The 18893-nt window shown below is 36.2% G+C and overlaps 2 protein-coding genes across 2 annotated transcripts; both read left to right on the plus strand.

The window, feature by feature from the left end:
• Positions 1 to 301: 301 nt before the first annotated feature.
• LOC107089397 (cell wall protein DAN4-like) lies at positions 302 to 6151 on the plus strand. The gene is made up of 9 exons (XM_015382155.1): positions 302 to 437; positions 1282 to 1420; positions 2026 to 2212; positions 2512 to 2653; positions 3327 to 3464; positions 5036 to 5094; positions 5182 to 5448; positions 5571 to 5647; positions 5927 to 6151. Exons 3-9 carry the CDS (start codon positions 2101 to 2103, stop codon positions 6020 to 6022), a joined length of 891 nt encoding a protein of 296 aa, XP_015237641.1. The 5' UTR covers positions 302 to 437; positions 1282 to 1420; positions 2026 to 2100; the 3' UTR covers positions 6023 to 6151.
• Positions 6152 to 9930: 3779 nt separating this feature from the next.
• LOC107089405 (flocculation protein FLO11-like) lies at positions 9931 to 16839 on the plus strand. The gene is made up of 11 exons (XM_015382165.1): positions 9931 to 10063; positions 10158 to 10354; positions 10545 to 10685; positions 11133 to 11271; positions 12051 to 12240; positions 12533 to 12674; positions 13348 to 13485; positions 15111 to 15169; positions 15255 to 15494; positions 15686 to 15762; positions 16693 to 16839. The coding sequence occupies exons 1-11, from the start codon at positions 9947 to 9949 to the stop codon at positions 16768 to 16770; spliced, it is 1518 nt and encodes a 505-aa protein (XP_015237651.1). The 5' UTR covers positions 9931 to 9946; the 3' UTR covers positions 16771 to 16839.
• Positions 16840 to 18893: the final 2054 nt, after the last annotated feature.

Consider the following 18893-nt stretch of genomic DNA (forward strand, 5'->3'; position numbering starts at 1 on the left):
TCAAAGAGAAGGAGCAATAACTCATCTGCTCCCTAACAACAATGGATTTCAGACTGTGTAAGTCCTCCAAAATATTCTGATGAAGTTTAGAATATCATTAAGAAGTGATCTCATCTAAAAAAAATATTTTCAGAATGCTATCCACCCAATACAAAAGTGCTTATCTTTTTTTTTTTTTTTATCTACATATTCTATTCTTAAAAATGTAACATATAAACAGTTTTCCGAGTTCTTGCTGATGTTTGTGGATCTGTACTCACTATGTAGCATCTGCACATTCTTAATGTCTACTGCAGGTTCGCTGGTGGTAACTGGATAAGTAACATCCAAAACAGTGTTGTATCCTGGAGAGCTGTGACTAATGTTGAACTACGGACACGGTCTGACATTGGAAAACCAAACACATCGCCACAGACAACCATTCTCCCAGCTCTGAGGTAGGAGATTTTTAACTAAAGTTAAATGTTACTATTGTAGTATACCAGGATACATATGTATAAAAATAACTGTGACTGGCATCTCTAAAACAATAAAAAGTCAATGTAAGAAAAAAAAAATTGTTGAAAACTTAATTTTCCTAATATTGTTGACAGTTTTTTTTATACCTATGGAGTAAAAAAAATGAGCACTGAGAGTTGATATGCAAGGAAGAAAAAAAACGTTTTATTTTACTCTGCAGAGGAGAATGGCACAAACCAGCTGAATACAGCTGAGTGCGATTCTGAAGCATTCAGAAACACACCCCTACATTTAAAAAGAATCCACAGCATACACACACATGAGCAAGAGAAACACTTATTTCATCAACAGACATAAATTTACTCAGATAAACATTTCAGACAACTGTATTCCGTTCACACCGAAACAGGACGAGAGAACAATAAGAGCATAAGTTTTAACCATAGCATGAAGGAGGCTTTGTGAACTAATTATTTCTAATGACCTTAGCCTTATCTAGAGTAGGGAGGGGAGGCACCTGCTTTCTGTCCCCCTAAACAGTATAGCATAGTGAATGGTACAGAATTTCTCTATCATTACTTCTGTTCAAATATTTTATCACACAAAATAGGCCAAGGAAAAACCTTAATTCCACATACCTCTCAATCATCAATGGAAAAACTTATACTATCTTTAAAGAAATACATTTATACTGTAACTGCTGACATGATTTTTGCTTGACTTAAGTGCATAGAAGCATCTCAATAAGTCTCTAGAGAGTAGAGCCAGAATCAAACTAACAACTTTGATGTGATATTAATTTAGATTTTTTTCTTTTCCCAGGATTCCTTCAAACTGTCCCAAAATAATTGATTTACTGGCCTTTGACCCAGATGGAGATGAAGTTAAATGCAGATATGGAAACACAACAGAGTCAGAGTGTAATCCATGCAATCCTCCATCTGTTCTCATCCTCTCATCTGTAGGTAACTAGGTTAGCTGTGTCTAAATGATACACACAGTTGGGGGGATTTGATAATATCACACATTTATGATGATATTATACAAAAGCTCAAAGTTTTTGTTTTTTTTTGTCTTGAACAATATGGCTTACTTTATTTTACTTTACATTCTGCTCTACAGTGAGAGCTCCTGTCCTCTCTAGTTGTTTAGAAAATGGGATTATAGAAATACAGAGATTGTAATCATAGGATGATGACGTTGATTTTTACTGTGCAACCACCAAAGTAATCAATGCAGATGGACACATGTATACTATAAAAAATGTATTCTGACCCCTGCTGTATAATATTTTTGTCTGCACTGAAAACCTGGCTCATTATTTCTTGCACTTTTATTAGTGATATTTTTCTCTGCCTCAATTTCATAAAAGAATAATAACATTAGGATTATGAGAGGGTTAATGTACAGGTATATAATTGGAAATTTTCAAAAGTAGGCAACATAAGCATGAGTGCTCAGTTTAATCATTAAAAATGTAAACCTCGGAGCAGAGCTCCTGTAATATCAACATCCATGAACTATGAATAACATCCTCATGTTGTTTTTGTCTTTGTCTGCCTGCAGACTTGTTCTCTTAATTTTACCGCGAACAACTCTCCTTCCAGCAGTAGTGATGTTCCATATGCAGTCCAGTTGGTGATGGAGGACTTTCCCACACAGAACATCAATTTGACTCAAACTGATGGTTCACAGGAGATGAAAACGACCAGTGATGCCATCAGCAAGATACCTTTACAGTTTGTTTTGAAAGGTACAGTCAAATGCTGCTGCGATGTTTGAAAAAGTCAATTTCTGATCTTAATGACTTAAAAAAAAGCTTCTCAGCACCTTTGATCGAATAAAATAGCACCTCTTCAATCAGTCTAGAGTTGTTAAACTACCTAAAGTCCTTAAAGCAACGCAGAATTAAAACTAGGCTATACAGTACATGCTATATGGAGGTTTTAAATTTGGATTTAATTTTCTGATAAATAAAAAGGTTTGATTTTTTGTTTCTCAGACATTCATGACATATTGACTCTATTTCTTTGTTTTCGTTTGTAACCCTAGTGGCCCCAGCAATACCATCCTGCACAGAAGGTCTCTATCTGCCCAGATTTATTTTTCCAACTCCAAACAACAGAGAGGAGCTCCAAGCCTCTGTTGGTCAGGCTCTGGAAATACACATCAGCGCAGTGGCAAGTGCGTCCACGTAAGTGAAAGCAAGGCATATTTCAAGAGAATCATCAATATATAAAGTTCAAAATTAAGATTTTCCATGTATTATTGTGTTCTGCAACAGAAAAAGAAGTTATTATTCAAAGGGTTGCTTATCTATGTCTAGATAACACTTCTATGTCTAGATAACACTTTACTTTTTCCTGGTTAGACTTTTCTTTCTTTCAAGTAACGTCCTCTAGGTTTAACAGCAGCACATCATTTCATAAAAAAATGCTAATTGTAATTTTTTTTTTTACTTAAGAAATTTACTTTTGTGGATCTATCAATTCCAAAAACAAAATACCTTATTTTTTCTTTTTCTTGGATTTATAAAACCTCAAATTGCTGCTGAATAAATAGTTTTTGGCTTAATAAATAATAATTCTAATAAATTCAGCCTGTAGTTTTAAAAAACAACAAACTTATCCCGGGATGCAAGACTGGTGTCCAGTTAGACGAGTTTTAGTGGGAATTTTATCTAATCGGTCACATATCATAACCCCAACCCTGATCAAGTTTTGTTGTGACAACAAGAACAAAATATTCCCTCCTGGGAATAATAAGAATAAAGCTACTTTGAAGGAAAACTAGCTGACTCTCTGACTGTCAGGACATAAATGATTGTTGTAAAGGTTGTAAATAATCTGTTTTCTATTTGTTAATAGGATCGCCAACCTCCGGTACAGCGGGCCTTACAATGTGGTGAAGAATTCATTAGGATCAGGGAATTTCACTCTGACTTGGACGCCATCTGCAAGTGAGGAGGGACAGAGTCATGCAATCTGCTTCACTGTCCAGGCAAAGTGAGTGCCTTTTCTGATGAACATCATACTATTTAAAATGCATATGATGTTAAGTAAAGAGGTGATTATTAAAGATATCTTATAAGTATTTCAATTACATTGCACTTACTTACACAAATGGAGCAGTACGGCTATTGCCATAGTGTTCCGCTTGTTTTATGCATATAAATTGCTTTATTATAATTATGCAGGGAGTTTTACAGATTATATGGACACTGCAATGTAAATAGACCAGGAAAGGAAATACAGAAAAAAAGGAGAACACATGAAAGAAACAGGAGATAAAAGGGAGATAATGATAAAACATTTTCAGTCTGCTTCATCACCTGCAAAGAGACGTAAAAAGAACAGCACAACCAACAGACATGGTACGAGACATGCAATAAAGAAACACCTAGAGACTATCGCTGAATTATAAGTACCCAGTAGTATTTTTTAATCTGACATGTATTCTGTGTTACCTGAAGATAAGAATGTGGGCTTTCTGTGTGGAAGTGAATCTCTAAGTACTTCTAATTTGTTTGTGAAAGTGCACTTGTGCATGTAAAGTTTATCCAAAGAAAAAATGCTCAATAGTGGTTGTGGAGAGCCGAAGAGGCGCCCCCCCCAGGGCACTGAGTCCATGCAAATTTGAATCAGATCCCCACTTCTCTTAGAAAACTATAAGTAATGAGTTTTAAAACATATTATTCTCTCCTTCATTTTATTTACATTTGAAACAAAGGAGACATCACACCATCTGTTTAAGAAAGAGGCAATTGTAAAACAGATTTTCAGGATTTCAACTAAAAACCAAATTAAACTGGAGTTGATTCCAACTATTGCTAAGGATTTTATCCTAGTGACTAGAAACATTAGTGTTACTACTTATGGACAAAAGTCACTATGTTTATTTTTTAGAGAATGCCCTGTACCTTATCATCAAGCTAAAATGTTCAATATTTTGCATTTGGAACATCCTCTTTCACAACAGATAGCAGATGTACATGTAAGCAGAAGGGTATATTGCTAAAGGAAGTTAAGCTGATTAGTTTAGGCTTCCTGTTTTATACATATAACAGCCCCTTGGCAAAAAGCAGACATGCCTCTATAAAAAAATCAAAAAACAGTTTGCTTTCTAAAAGCTTCTCCCAGGTTTTGTGCTCTCTCTTATTTCAAAATAACATTCATCCATGTATCATCTATCCATCCATCTTCCCCCACTTATTCCGTCACCTTTAAGGTGGGGCCGGTCCCTATCTCCAGCAGTCTATAGGCGAGAGGGGCGGTTAACCCTGGACAGGTTATCAGTGTGTTGCAGGGCAACACAGACATACAACCATGCGCTTACACCTAATGACAATTTATAAAAGCCAATTAACCTTACAGTCATGCGTTTGGATTGTGGGCATATTTATATAATAAAATAATGCATATTATACGAATTGTTCTAAAAAGATTTGGAGCTTTTCAGCTTCAACTTCAAATACAACAGAAGGATTATCTTACTTGTCATTCCCTGCAACTGAGCACCAAACATTATCCTTTTTAGAAAATACTAGTAATATAGCTTTTGCTTCTTACCTTCACAGTGTCTCCAGCACTTTGTACGACTCTGAACTTCGGTGTGTTATTGTCACAGTTGCACACAGTGAGTGTAGTTTTCTCATGTTCCTTTTATATTCAAATTTGTAGGTGGTTTTATGCATGTTTGATGTTTTTGTGGATCTGTCCACAGTTCCAACACCCACCACAACACCCACCCAAACAAACACCATAACACCTGTCACCACAGCAGCCAACGGGACAATCGCCACAACACCCTACATAACAAACACCACTACACCCACCACAACGCCCGCCACAGCACACATAGCACCCACCTACAACACAACTACAACACCGATGGCATCCACACCAAATATAACTTTTTTCACCACTGAAAATACAACTACAACGCGGATGGCATCAACACAAGCTGCAACAACTTCTGATCCAGGACCTGGTATGTAAGAGAAAAGTAGATGTTTGCTGAGTCAGTCATGAATATACCATATTCTACTGCAGGTGAACGGTTATAATAATCTTTATGGCTTTGATAATAAATTTGTTTCTCTTTTTGTATAGAATACATTATTGCGCTGAATATGAAGATCTCTACCACACTTTCTTTGGAGAATGATGAAGATACCATCATAGCACTGGTCAGTAAACTTCTTGTCTTTCACACAAATGATAACAAAGTTAGTCAGTTTCAGCTTAACAGGTTTGGCTGATTTGCCTGTGAAGCATTAAGTGGTTCTTTTTACAAACCTGTTTGTTATCTCCTGTTTCCATCTCATTGTTTAAACATGGCAGACCCAGTGCGTGAGCAGTTCATGCCAACTGGGAAATAACTTACATTTTTCAGAATAGTTTCGATTGAGCTCACAGTGATAAAAAAAAAAAAAAATGTTATCTACCTGTGTTTTATTTTTCTTTAGATCAAAAACAAACTTGTTGAAGAAGGACTGCCTTCCTCCATAACTGTTCGTCTTCTGAGTGGCAATCAATTGGTTGTTACAACAGCAAGCCCCTAGAGGAGCATCTTGAGGAACTGATCCCTGCAGGGATATACTTCCAGATCTCTTGATTTAATCGAACCCCGAATAATCAACCTAGAGCCTAATCTATTTTATTTGTCCTTTATTTTATTTTTCCATCCATCCATCCATCCATCCGTCTATTGGTTATCTCCAGGAGAAATTTGGCTAGAGGTGGAGTAAAGCCTGTTTGTCAGTGTATTTGGGGAGACACAGAGACCCCTAAGACAAATAACCAGGTCCTTTTTTGTCCTAGAAGTGACTTTTCTGTCTTGTCAAAGTTCAAATGTTCAAAGTCTCAGAGTCATGACCCAAAGAAAACATTGCTGAAAAAATGGCTGGAATTTACACACAGCTTTAGAGATAAGCTACAAACTAAAACAAAAAGGCTTAAATTAAGACAAGAACTGATAAGAGAAAATAAAACACTGGAAATGAAGGGGCAATAAAGTAATGGGCTTTTTTTTTTTACTTTTCGATGCAAAATACTTATTTTTAGATTCTGCTTGAAAAAAAAAAACTACTTTGGAGAAATGTTATGTAATAGTTCTCCAAGATTTCTGAAGCTGTAATTTTTTCAATATGAAAGTTTTGAATTAATCGTTTTACTGTAAAAGAGAAATTACCTTTTTTACGCCACTGAATAAAAGCAAAAAGTAAAGAAATGCACTTCAAATATATATTTTTTTGTCTATGGTTATCTTTAGACAGAAATTTATTAATAATAATGTTTTTCCTACCATTTATTTTTCTGGATCTGCCCTAACGTCTGTGCTGATAAGGGCAGAAGCCAGACCAATTATATGACTGACTATGAGTGTTATGGTTTTCCCCTTTTGTGAGCCCCAATATGTGATGAAGTATTGTTGTCCCCCTGGTAGATTCAGTGCTCAAAAACCTTTTTTTTTTTGCATACTGTCTGGCAGCCTGAGAACCCAAAGTGCACCAAACATGAGAACAACCCCTCAAGAAAGCACTGGAGATATTTTTTAGAACAAGGAATCTCCTCTCATCTGTTTAGTGCAGCAGCAGTTGTAGTGTTGCTCCATCAGTGAATCTCTACAAGTGATAAAACTTTCAGGTTAGGGTAAGAAGCATCATTTTGTTAAGGAAAGCTCTGTGTTTACATCTTTAAGATTTCTCTTTCCAATTCTTTCCAAAGAAGAGATCACTCTGAGCAAACACTTTGAATATCATATTATAAGGTTCATGTATTAAATAATCAGAAAACAACAATTTTTGAAGAATTTAAATCTTACTCAGACCAGAGACGTTACAGAGATAGAATGGTACCATCTGCCTCGCTTCGTCAGAGAGTCAGCAACAGCCCCAAGTCCTGGTTATAGAAGGTTTTTATACAACTCCAGTATTACATGTCACAGCATTATATACACATTTGAAGATGAGGAGCAAGCCATGGCTGCAGCCATATTAAAATATTTCAGTGTTCTTAGATCAAAGAACACTGCTCCCATTCCTATCCCAAATATTTGCTACATATATAATGAAGATAACTTTTTATCCTGGCAGAAGAACTGTCCTAATTAGATAAACTGCTTAATGTGAGGGATTGCCTTCGAGTCCACGAGTCTATGCAATCAACTGGTTTTCCTTAGATAGAAACTTTTTATCAATTTGACTGTATGATCTGTTGATATGTGCCTTGAGATGATACAGTATGTGTTGTGAATTGACTCTGCATAAATAAACTGAATTGAATTGAATTCTAATTGTCTTTTTCTTTCTGTCCTAGCTTTTTAAGATTGAAATATATAATTTTTCCTAAAATCATACGTTGGTATGTATTATAAACAGTAGCCATCTGTTTATCTTGTTTTTCTTTTGCTTCCTAGTCCAATGTAAATTGCCGTTGGAGGGTGGGCATTATAAGCTTCTTGCTTCTGCCTATACACCCTTTTTCACACTGTTATAATTTATGTTATATGGACATATACTGTCTTTATTATATATTTGAATGTCTGAAATAAATAAATAAATAAAATGTATAACATCCAGGGGAGGTATGATCAGGGAGAGGCCGAATCCAACACTTATTGTTTTGAGAGCAGGCTGCACTCAGCCTTGAGTCTGTTCTTGCTGGCTCTACATGGCAAATCAAACATTTCGAATTTGTTGGGCTTTTCCGCCTTGAAGAGAGCGTGCACGTCCAAAATGTTATCTCATCTCACCTTGGAGTTCAACCACTGCAGCCAGCATACAGCTCAGCTCCCAGTCCTGCTCATTCACAGCCTTTGTAAGCACATCAACTACTGCTGACAGACTGATCAATGCTCAAACTGCTGCCAGCATCCTCTGTAATTGTAGATAGGCCTACATCAGATATCCTCCAAATCGAAGCAGGAGAAATCTCAGTATAATAAATCCAAAAATCCATACATCTTCGATATTCTCCACTGACAACATAGTAAAACGCACCATCCTCCAAGCCTTCCATGAGGCCATGGTGTATTTCACAAAGTATTTCCTGGCAGAACAGGAATTATCTTCTTATGCATGTCTTCCAGTTGAGAAAATATGATCAATTGCATTGAGAGACCAGCTGACCAGATCCATTGTTTGAATTTGGGTGGTATGAAGGGAGGGCTCAGATAAGACAAGACAGACCAAAGCAGAGACAGATCGGAGGGTTTCAGAGCAGCAGGAAAATGTGACTGCTTCCTTCAAGAGTCAGAATAGAAAGGAACAGAAATGCACGTTCTTTTCATTGTTGTTCGTACATTAAAAGTTCTGAAGTTGAGATTTTCTCTATAGTCATATCCCCCAACCTATCAGTAAATACTTTTTGAAAATTTTCTGGTAATAGTTTTCTTCTAACTTTATACATAAACTGTGCTGTTTGAAACTCTAGTAAATCTATAAATAAATTGTTGGTATGACAGTAAAATCAACCTTGTGAACTATTCAAATGGCTCTTTTTGGTAATCTGCATAATGAATAAAGTGACATTTTGTAAGTGTTGACCCATACTTCACCACAGTAATTTAGATATGGCAAAATAAGTGAACTGTCAAGAATATAAAGGGCAGAGGAGTTTAGAATTTTGTTAGCATTATGAAGAACTGCAACACTTCTACTGTAGCTATTTTAGATTTAACATATTTAAAATTAGGTTTCCAACAGATTTTATTATGAATCAATACCCACAAAAAACAAATTTCAGTTATCAGTTACTATTTGTAAATTGCTGTGCCTTTTACAATTCAAATACAAATACTAAGACTGCTGTCCACATATATAGCTACTCCTCCACCACTGCTTCCCTCTCTGTTAATATAGCTAAATTAATAACCATCTAGTAAAAAATCAGCTCCCATTCAGAGATAGTTATGACATTGAAAGGCTGATTAACCTGGCTTAAACAGTCTTTGATGTGGTTAAAATTCATATAAGCCTCTTCTGTTGACATGCATAATGGAATTGGAACATTGATCAAATATATAACATGTATGTACACTTGGGTGAGGTGTTACTTACAGTCTCTTCCTCTCTCTTTTCTGCATCAGAAAGAGAAAAATAGAATTTCAAAACATGAAACAGGGTTTCCTTGCTAAATGTATTTCATCTAATCCGAAGATAACACTTCTTTGTTTTACAAAATAATGGATATAGCATTTTTCTACAAAAAAATATTTTATCTGTTCTATTAATGGTGCCCTATGACATGTTAGTATAATGTTCAGTAAGTACAGCACAGATTTTTATCTCAGTTACAAGAAATTTCGTCATACCTGGTCATTTCTGGGTTTCACAGTCCTAAAACACATGCATACCAACATTCCATCACAAGTAAGTCCCACATCACGTGTCCCACATGCCATCTGTTTCATGTGTAGAGGAAAGTATAGGAATATAAAAGTTCACCTTCTCTGTCATCTGTTTGAGACGAGACATTGACTCATCATGTTGCTCTCTTTGGTGCTGCTTTGGCTTCTGGTCGGGGGTTCACAAGCATCTCATTTTCTTGGCACCGTGATGACCTATTACCCAAAGGAAACTCTTGCAAATGGATCAATCTCAGTAAGATACGATTTGTTTTGTTTGTTTGTTTAATTTTTGTGTCTTGCTCTTAGCAATTGATTGTACTTTAAAAATCTTCTCTTTAAATCAACAGGTGATCCTTCGCTACAAGCTCAATTTTGCCCGTTGCAAACATAGTGATACATGGGAATGCTCTGGCAACTGTGGAATAGAGACCCAGACCCTTGCATTATCTGTGGTTGAGGAGGAAACGATGTTGGACAGCAGATGGTGTCAGAGAGAAGGGGAAATAACTCATCTGCTCCCCAACAATACAGGATTTCAGACTGTGTGAGTCTTCCACATTAGTTGGTGCAGTTTCAAATCGGCATCTTGGGAAAAAAACTGTGAGCAAGTCACAATGACTTGCTGTGGTGAGCTCTGATTATGGGTGCAGCTGATAGGAGACAAACATATATTGAATCTATAATATGCAGTGCAAAGTACATATTTTAAACCTTATCAAAAATCTCCACTTTAGGTTGGAGGGTAGTGGTTGGGTCACTAACACCCAAAATGGTGTTTCCTTCTGGTTAGCTGTGACTGATGTGGAACTGAGAAACCGTTCGGACATTGAAAAACCAAACTCATCCCCACAGTCAACCATTCTCCCAGCTCTGAGGTAGGACACCTAAATGATGGGTATTTCACTAAATCAAAACAACATACAAGGGGTACTGTTTGAAAAAAAAAAGTTATTTATAATTGAATTTGTTTAAAGTAAAATGTTACTTAAATTCACAAAAAATAAACGCCTACTATAAATTATGTGAGAATCTCCTTTAAGATTTTTGAAAGTCTTCTCTTTTACATTGATCATAAAGGGATATTTTCCATATTCTTAAAGCTCAGGTCTCTCTACAGAGAGAGTGGTTTGTACTCTGGCTTTGCCAATGCAAAAAATATTACTATCGCAAAGTTTATGTATTAACCATTGAAAGCTTTATTCCTTATAAAGGGTCAGCTTGCAAGAGGCATATCAATTGTCTCTATGTAGTAGACATAGTAGAGACAGATCCAAAGAGAAAAAGTTTGCTCTGGTACTAATCTAAATGTTTTCCTTTCCTAGATTTCCCTCAAACTGTGCCAAAAATATAAATTTATTAGCTTTCGACCCAGATGGAGATGAAGTTAAATGCAGATATGGAAGCATGTCAGATTCAGAGTGTAACCCATGCACGCCCCCATCTGTCCTCAGCCTCTCATCCGTAAGTAAACTGTGTATAAATGATATGCAAAGTTGAAGTGAATTTTAGGAATCTTTTGATTCTATTACACATCAATGATTATCCTATTTGAAAGGTCTTTTAAGTTTGAAATATCATAAAATAACCAAATTGAAGATATGTCTTATAGAATATGTTTTTCTTGTTGTTGCTATTTTTAATCAAATCCATATTTCCTTTAGGTAAAAATATGTTTAAAATTCCAAGTTTCCCCTTAACAATATTGCTCACTTTACTTTATTACCTTCTTTAATTTGAGACAAAAGAAAAGGCAAAGCTCTAGCAAATATAATTTATACAATTATTATGGTTGCAATATTTTCTGTGGAGCTACACAACCACCAAGGCTTCAATCACATTTTTATTCTAAGCAGAAACTGATGAAGTAGTCTGGCCTCTGCTGTGCAATAAATACTACATTAGATCCAGGAATTTTTCTTGCACCAATTTCCACATAATACATCAGACTTATTATTTTAGGAATTTTTATAACCGACTCGTTTGACTGGTTCCATTTGTTCAGTTTTAAATTTAAAACTTTAAATAAATAAGCAAGTGTAAAAATATTTCAGGGTATAATTAGAGATTTACAAAAGAAATATATATGTATCTGAGGAGATAGCTGACATACATAGATAACATAGGTTTGAGTGCACAATTGTTTGATTACTGCACATGTAACAGCCCAATAATATGTACCAGTTTAAAACGTTTAGAATATACTGCTGTTTTACCATTTTTTTTTTTTTGTCTCCCTACAGTCTTGTTCTCTGTCATTCAGCCCAACTAACAGCACTCTTAACAGTAGTACTGAGCTTCTATATGCGGTCCAGTTGGTGATGGAGGACTTTCCCACACAGAACATTACTTTGACTCAAACAGATGGTTCACAGGAGGTGAAAACTACCACTGATGCCATCAGCAAGATTCCTTTACAGTTTGTTTTGAGAGGTACAATCACTGAAGTATCATCCTTTTTTTTACAGTGGGAGACTATTTCTGATTTTTATAACTCACAAAAAAAAACCTCTCTTCAGCTTTGGTCCAATTCTTTAACAATCAACATCCTACTAACAATATGTTTACACCCTGACTTGAGTTGCAAAGGAAACAAAAGTCAGCTTTAAAGTTTTAGCAAATATTTTAACTTCACATTTTATATTCCTGATAGAGAGAATGGTTACTATTTTTCTGATATTCTTGATATCTTGTCTTAGATTCATGCTTTCTTTTGTAATTTTAGTGGGCCCTACAATACCATCCTGCACAGAGGGTCTCTACCTGCCTAGATTTCTGTTTCCAACTCCAGAGAACAGAGCTCAGCTTTTCAGCACCGTTGGTCAGGTTCTGGAAATAAGCATCAGAGCAGAGGCAAATATGTCTGTGTAAGTAAAAGCAAGGCACATCTCAAAAAGTCTGAATCAAGATCATACATGTTTGATGTGATGGTGTACTTTGTAAAAAATAAATAAATAAAAAATAACCAGGTCACTTGTTAGTTAGCATTTCGCAGTCAGTACCAGGTACTTCATTTTTTCTTCTTACATTTTTCTTTTTTCAAAGTAACCTCCTTTAGCTTTAACAGCAGCCCACCGTGTCTTAATAATTGCCATATAGGATTTAATTCTTACTTTTAAAATACATTTTTTCAATCTATTAATTCCCCCAAACTAATGTCTTATCTTTTGTGAAAGAATCCCAATAAAAAGCTAAAGTAGTTCCTATCCTACTGTGTTTTTTCATTTTCCTTTCACAGTACAGTCCACCTGTTTGTTATGAAAGTTGCAAACCCAGCTGTGGATTCCAGACCGGTGTCTGGTTAGTCAAGTTCTATCAGGAGTCAGGAATTTGATCTAGTCTGTTTCTGGTATCTTGCATAACTCTAACACAAACGCAAGAGGTTTACATAAACACAAAAAGAATATTTGACATTTCCCATCACCCCCGTTGAAGTTAAATAACACCTTGAAAGAATGTCAGTCGACTCTCCAGCCATCATTTGGATAATGATCCAAGGCAGAAGTGGCCATAACTATTCTGTTTTCTGTTTGTTAAAAGAATTACCAACCTCCTGTATAGCGGGCCTTACAATGTGGTGAAGAGGTCATTGGGATCAGGAAGCTTCTTTCTGAGTTGGACACCATCTGCAACAGAAGTTGGACAGAGTCATCCCATCTGTTTTACCGTGCAGGCAAAGTCGGTACCTTTTCAGAACATTGTACTATAAATGCAAATTATCATAAGTGTAAAAAAAAAATGGAATGACTATGATGAAATTATTAATCTATTTAAATTATGTTGTATGAGATGTTTAACATGGTAGAGATTTTCAGCGTTCTGATCATAGGTTTTTTTAGACAGATGATGCTTTCAGATTCTGACGTTTTTGTTAATACTAGTAACAAAGTATATTGTTCTTTCCCCCTTTTAATTAATGTTATGTATCAGACTGAAAACCTGTATCTCAACCAGATGCAGTGCTGTGCTTAAAAGGTTTATTGAATGCTTTGGAAGTCCTAGATTTAACTGGATATGCAGGGAGACAATCTGGTGGTAGGTGGTACAGGTTGGAGGCAAATTGAACACGTTGGTTGCTGGCTGGAAAAGCAGGTGACAGCTAAACAAGCTAGTTGCATGCTTAAAGCAGGTGATGATGGTTGAATAGACTGGTGCACTGAAATGAAAAAAAGTAAGGGCAGGGCGACCACAGGAATGCAGGGTGGACAGGCAAAGCACACATTCACTGGAAATTGACGTACACAGGCAGTAATACAATCTGGTGAAGATTGACTGGGAGAGGCAGGTATAAATAGACAGAGTCTCAGGTGGAAAATATTGTGTTAATCAGACAGAAGCAGGTTAAGAAGTTTACCTGTTCAGCAGAGTTGAGCAGAGCAGGAAGAGGAAAATAACCGAAGCCAGCCCTAAAAGTAACAGCCAAAGGCTGGCTGTATGTCAGGTCATTTATGCTTCTGCAGTTGATAATTATAAAAATTTGAGCAGAGGAGACATGCAGCACAACAAGAGACTTCCCACATTAAAACAATCTTTTACTCATGTGGAGAAAATGAAAAAGATTCCAGAGATTGTTTTCAGTTTTGCTTGGCATTTGATTTTAGTGTCTGGTTTCATTACCATCACTATTTGTAGACAACAGTTGCTGTGTTTCTTACAGGTTCTAATGGAAACACTTACATAACATTAGCTTCCACATTTTCTCTGCTGTATTCCCAAAGCAAAATAGCTGTAGTTGGTTTAGGCTTCTTTTAACCATAATAGCAGACAACCTTTTGTTAATAAATATAGTTTCCTTTCCAGAGATATCGTTAGCTTTTGTGTTTTCCTCTAACTTCATTATAGTTTGCAACTAACTTTACAAACAAACTCAACTTTGCAAACAAACTGAAGAGTTCTGATGTTAGATTAAAGTGGTAACACTTATTCAAATGACTGGTCACTGGTTTGGGCTAATTAAACTAGAAAATCAGCTGATTGAGCATTCTTCTTTACATTTCAAGACCTTCGACTTTGTAGATAATGTAGGAACTAATGTAATTTAATTTACATCATACCAAATACCCAATGAAGCTGCAAAAGTGTTGTCAATCTGTTTCAATAAGTTGGGTTTGCACAGTGTTACTAAATAATGAATACTATGAAATTTGATCTCTGAAAGTTTCCAGCTTTTCAGCTCAGACTGCCAATACAGTAGAAGAGCTTTTTTTTAAACCCTGTCATATTCATACAAATGGGATACTTGAGGATATCACTGCAGTTATTACAACAAACTAGTTATATATCTTTGCTTTTTACCTTTACAGTGTATCCAATACTTTCTATGACTCTGAACTTCGGTGTGTTATTGTAACGGTTGGAAACGGTAAGGGAAGTCTGTCTTGCACCTTATATTTTGAAGCCCTTAATGGTTTTTGTAAGGTTAATGTTGTTTTTGGATCTATCCACAGCCCCATCACTCTCTACAGCAGGACCAACTTCATCTGTGCCTTTATCTACAGAGAGCTCAACAGAATTAATATTAAACACAACTACACCAAGTACCGTAAATGCTACCGCTAATTCCACCACCCTAATCTCAACTCGAAATGCTACTACAAACATCACACTTGCTCTGAATACAACTACTTCAACAAATGCAACACAGATAATCTCAACATTAGCTGGAACAACTTCTGATCCAGGGCCAGGTAAATAAAAAACCGGTTTGCATGACTTAGCATTTGCACAATATTCCTAGTACAACACATGCAAAAAAGGAATTGCACATGCATTCATTATTTGGAATCATCAAAGATCAGGCCTTTTATTATTACCACAATTAAGCTGTGATTAGAAGCAATATGCCATGGATTTGTAAAGTTTGTTCTCTTTTTTTTAGGATATGTTATTGCTCTGAATATGAAGATCTCCACCACACTTTCTTTAAAGGATGATTCTGATACCATCATAGCACTGGTCAGTAAATTTCTTCAATCTCAAACAAATTAAAATCAATCATTTTATGCCAAACAGGTTTTGCTGATTTTCCTATATAGCATTAAGTGCCTTCCTCATCTGAAATATCTCATCAGTTTGCATCTTAATGTTTAAACTTTACTGATCTCATGGCGCTTTCACACCTTGACAATTTGGCTAACGTATGAAATATTTGGCAAAAACTCTGGGGTAGATTACAAAAGCTATGGGTAAGTTTTGTATAAGTTATGAGCACGCTCAAGCACGTCAACATACGGCAAGTACGTCAAGACATTTTGAGCGTATGATGTATTCCAGTATATGCTCATTCATGGGCCATAAGTTACAGGTACGTTTTGTGATAATTGAGACACGTTAACTGTAAGTTACTCATAGGTCGTGGTGTCTAGCTTATCCAGCCTGTATCATCCCCATCAGGGTGAGCGTGAAGGTGACTGTGATGGGTTATCTGTTTACGCCCACGACCAACAAAACTCCTGTCGCTGATTTTGCTGTGACTTCAAACCTTCTTTATTTCTTTTTTCTTTTTCTCTTTTTTTTTGGGCAGGCGGTAAACAGCAGCTAGATAAATCTTCTTCTTGTGCTTTTTATGCCGGCCAGGCACCTCTGGTCGTGTTGCTGCCCCCCTTAGGACACTGGCTTGTGACATTTCATGGGCATTACGCTGCCGTGCGTTATGCACAAGTTAGGTTGTCGTTCGACATAAGTTCTGGACTTGTTTTTGAAAATTCAATGTATATGCCCAAAATGGAAAAAATACAAAGAAAGTTCAGCGTATGCCAGCGTTTTAGAAGATTCATAGTACGTCGGCATACGCTGGCTAAATCGTCAAGGTGTGACAGCGCCACTAGTTTTGAATGAGTTCAAACACTGATAACCAGTGATAACAACCTGTATTTTCTTCCTCAGATTAAAGAAAAACTGGTTCAAGAAGGGTTGCCTTCCTCCATAACTATTCGCCCCTTGAATACAACAGCAAGTCCCTAGAGGAGCATCAAGAAGCAGTAACTGGGCTATGTGGGGATATATATATATTTCCAGAGGTCGAGAAAAATCTACAAAAATCATGAATACATATAATCTGTTTTATTCTTTGCCTAGCCTTTGTCATCCGTGTATCCATCCATCCATCCATCCATCCATCCATCCATCCATCCATCCATCCATCCATCCATCCATCCATCCATCCACCCATCTATCCATCCATCATCTGATCTATCTTGTCTTTGCGGGGTTAGATGGGCACTGTGTTAAGGGGCTAGCTTTGTCTAGCAGACATTTGACTAGTGGCAGGGTAAATCCTGCACAGGTTGTCAGTCATTCCAGGTTATTACAGAAACACACAGGACAATAAAACAAGGCTGCTCCACACATACTTGATGACAGTTAAGAGAGAACAGTTGACCTAACATTCATGTTTTGTACTGTGGTAGGAATATAGAGTGTATTTCTTTTCTTTTGACATATATCATATCAATACTCTAACATTCGTGTCTAGAAAATGAAGCGAATAAAAACTTATAAGTATGTTCATCTTTGTATTGTATGCTTTTTTTTTTACCTCCCCATCTGCATTAGAACCATCAATCTCAAATCCTAATTTTAAAAAATTACTAAAACAAAGTCAGTATGGTCATTTAAAACATATTATCTATTTGCAACATATTTCTTATAACTTTACTTTAGTACCCACAAGGCAATATAAGAAACAGCTTTTAGAGTGTAATTGCTTTAATGGTGTGCTTCTGTTTGCATCTTCAAAACATGACTTTTAACATGCATCACAGTGATTTATAGCCAAGAACAATGTCCAAAGTCAAACCTCGACGGCCACCGTCCTGCAGGTTTTAGAGGTTTCTATCCTTCAATACAGCTTATTCATATAATTGCAGTTCAGCAAAAGCCTGTTTACCAGCTATCAATAGAGATCAGCTGTGCTGAAGCAGGAAACCTCTAAAATCTGCAGGACAGCAGCCCTTCAGGACCAACTTTGGACATGCCTGACCTCAGACATTAACCACAAGGCTCACAATCAGAGGTCAGGTGAGGTGTCTGTCATGTCTGTCATGGCAAAGAACAAGTTGACTCTTGATTTACTTTACATAAAATGCAAAATGCTGAAGCGATCTAGAAATATGTCAACATTTCTTATATTACGTTTATTTAGCCTTAATTTGAGTAGGTAAATAAGGTGATTTGCCAATGGAATTAGTGCTTTTACTCTTTATTCCTTAGATAATATAAAAGACAATGCAATTATTTTTTCTTATTATAAATGTAAATTGACTTGTTCCATTGGCAAAGTGTCTCACTTACCTCCTTAATTCAAGACAAAATGCACTTATTTTAAGAAGAAAATTCTTATTTAGATTTACATTTTTAAACTGGAGAGAAAATGACGCTCTACACGCATACGCAAATCCCACCTAGTCTGGAAAAACACTTATTGCTATATAGGAACACCTTTCATAAAGCAAGAACAACATATTTCTCTTCATTAATAGAGGAGAATAAGAATAAGTCCTAGATTTATTTTTAATACAGTTTCCAAACTCACCCAGAGCCATAGCTCTGTTGAACCATCCACCACCCCCTGCTCATAGCATTAAGTAACAAGATTAATTTTATTAGAAATAAGATAATCAGAACCCCTCTAAAAAAAAACAGTTCGAGACTGCTTTGATCCAGTTGAACTTTCAGAATTATCAAAACTAATATCTTCATCCAAGCCTTCATCTTTTATGTAACATCCAGTTCCAACCAGGTTATTTAACCAGGGGAAGTATTCCCTTTGAACTCTTTCATTTTAAATGTAATTAACCTATCCCTGTTACAGGGATATGTACCAGAGGCTTCTAAGGTTGCTGTAATTAAACCTTTACTAAAGAAACCGTCTCTTGACAAAGATGACTTGGTCAAATGTAGACATAAAAAGCTGGATGACTTTACTTTTCTCCTTTTGAATGCAGACAAAACAGAAGTTATGGTCTTTGGACCAGAGTCTTTGAAAAATAAGCTGATTAGTCAGTCACTTCATATGGATGGGATTAAATTGATCTCAAATGATAAAGTAAAAAATCTTGGTGTTATTTTTGATCAGGACCTGTCAT

Source organism: Cyprinodon variegatus, unplaced genomic scaffold (assembly GCF_000732505.1).
Source record: "Cyprinodon variegatus isolate N-32 unplaced genomic scaffold, C_variegatus-1.0 Scaffold251, whole genome shotgun sequence".
Classification (NCBI taxonomy): Eukaryota; Metazoa; Chordata; class Actinopteri; order Cyprinodontiformes; family Cyprinodontidae; genus Cyprinodon; species Cyprinodon variegatus.

What these genes read in the sequence shown, in the direction of transcription:
- LOC107089397 (XM_015382155.1), top strand. Translation starts at nt 2,101, where the DNA reads ATGGAGGACTTTCCCACACAGAACATCAATTTGACTCAAACTGATGGT. An exon ending in GCAGTGGCAAGTGCGTCCAC is followed by an intron (nt 2,654 to 3,326) that starts GTAAGTGAAAGC and finishes ATTTGTTAATAG; the next exon opens with GATCGCCAACCTCCGGTACA. An exon ending in TATTGTCACAGTTGCACACA is followed by an intron (nt 5,095 to 5,181) that starts GTGAGTGTAGTT and finishes ATCTGTCCACAG; the next exon opens with TTCCAACACCCACCACAACA.
- LOC107089405 (XM_015382165.1), top strand. Translation starts at nt 9,947, where the DNA reads ATGTTGCTCTCTTTGGTGCTGCTTTGGCTTCTGGTCGGGGGTTCACAA. An exon ending in TTGCAAATGGATCAATCTCA is followed by an intron (nt 10,064 to 10,157) that starts GTAAGATACGAT and finishes TTAAATCAACAG; the next exon opens with GTGATCCTTCGCTACAAGCT. An exon ending in TGTTTTACCGTGCAGGCAAA is followed by an intron (nt 13,486 to 15,110) that starts GTCGGTACCTTT and finishes TTACCTTTACAG; the next exon opens with TGTATCCAATACTTTCTATG.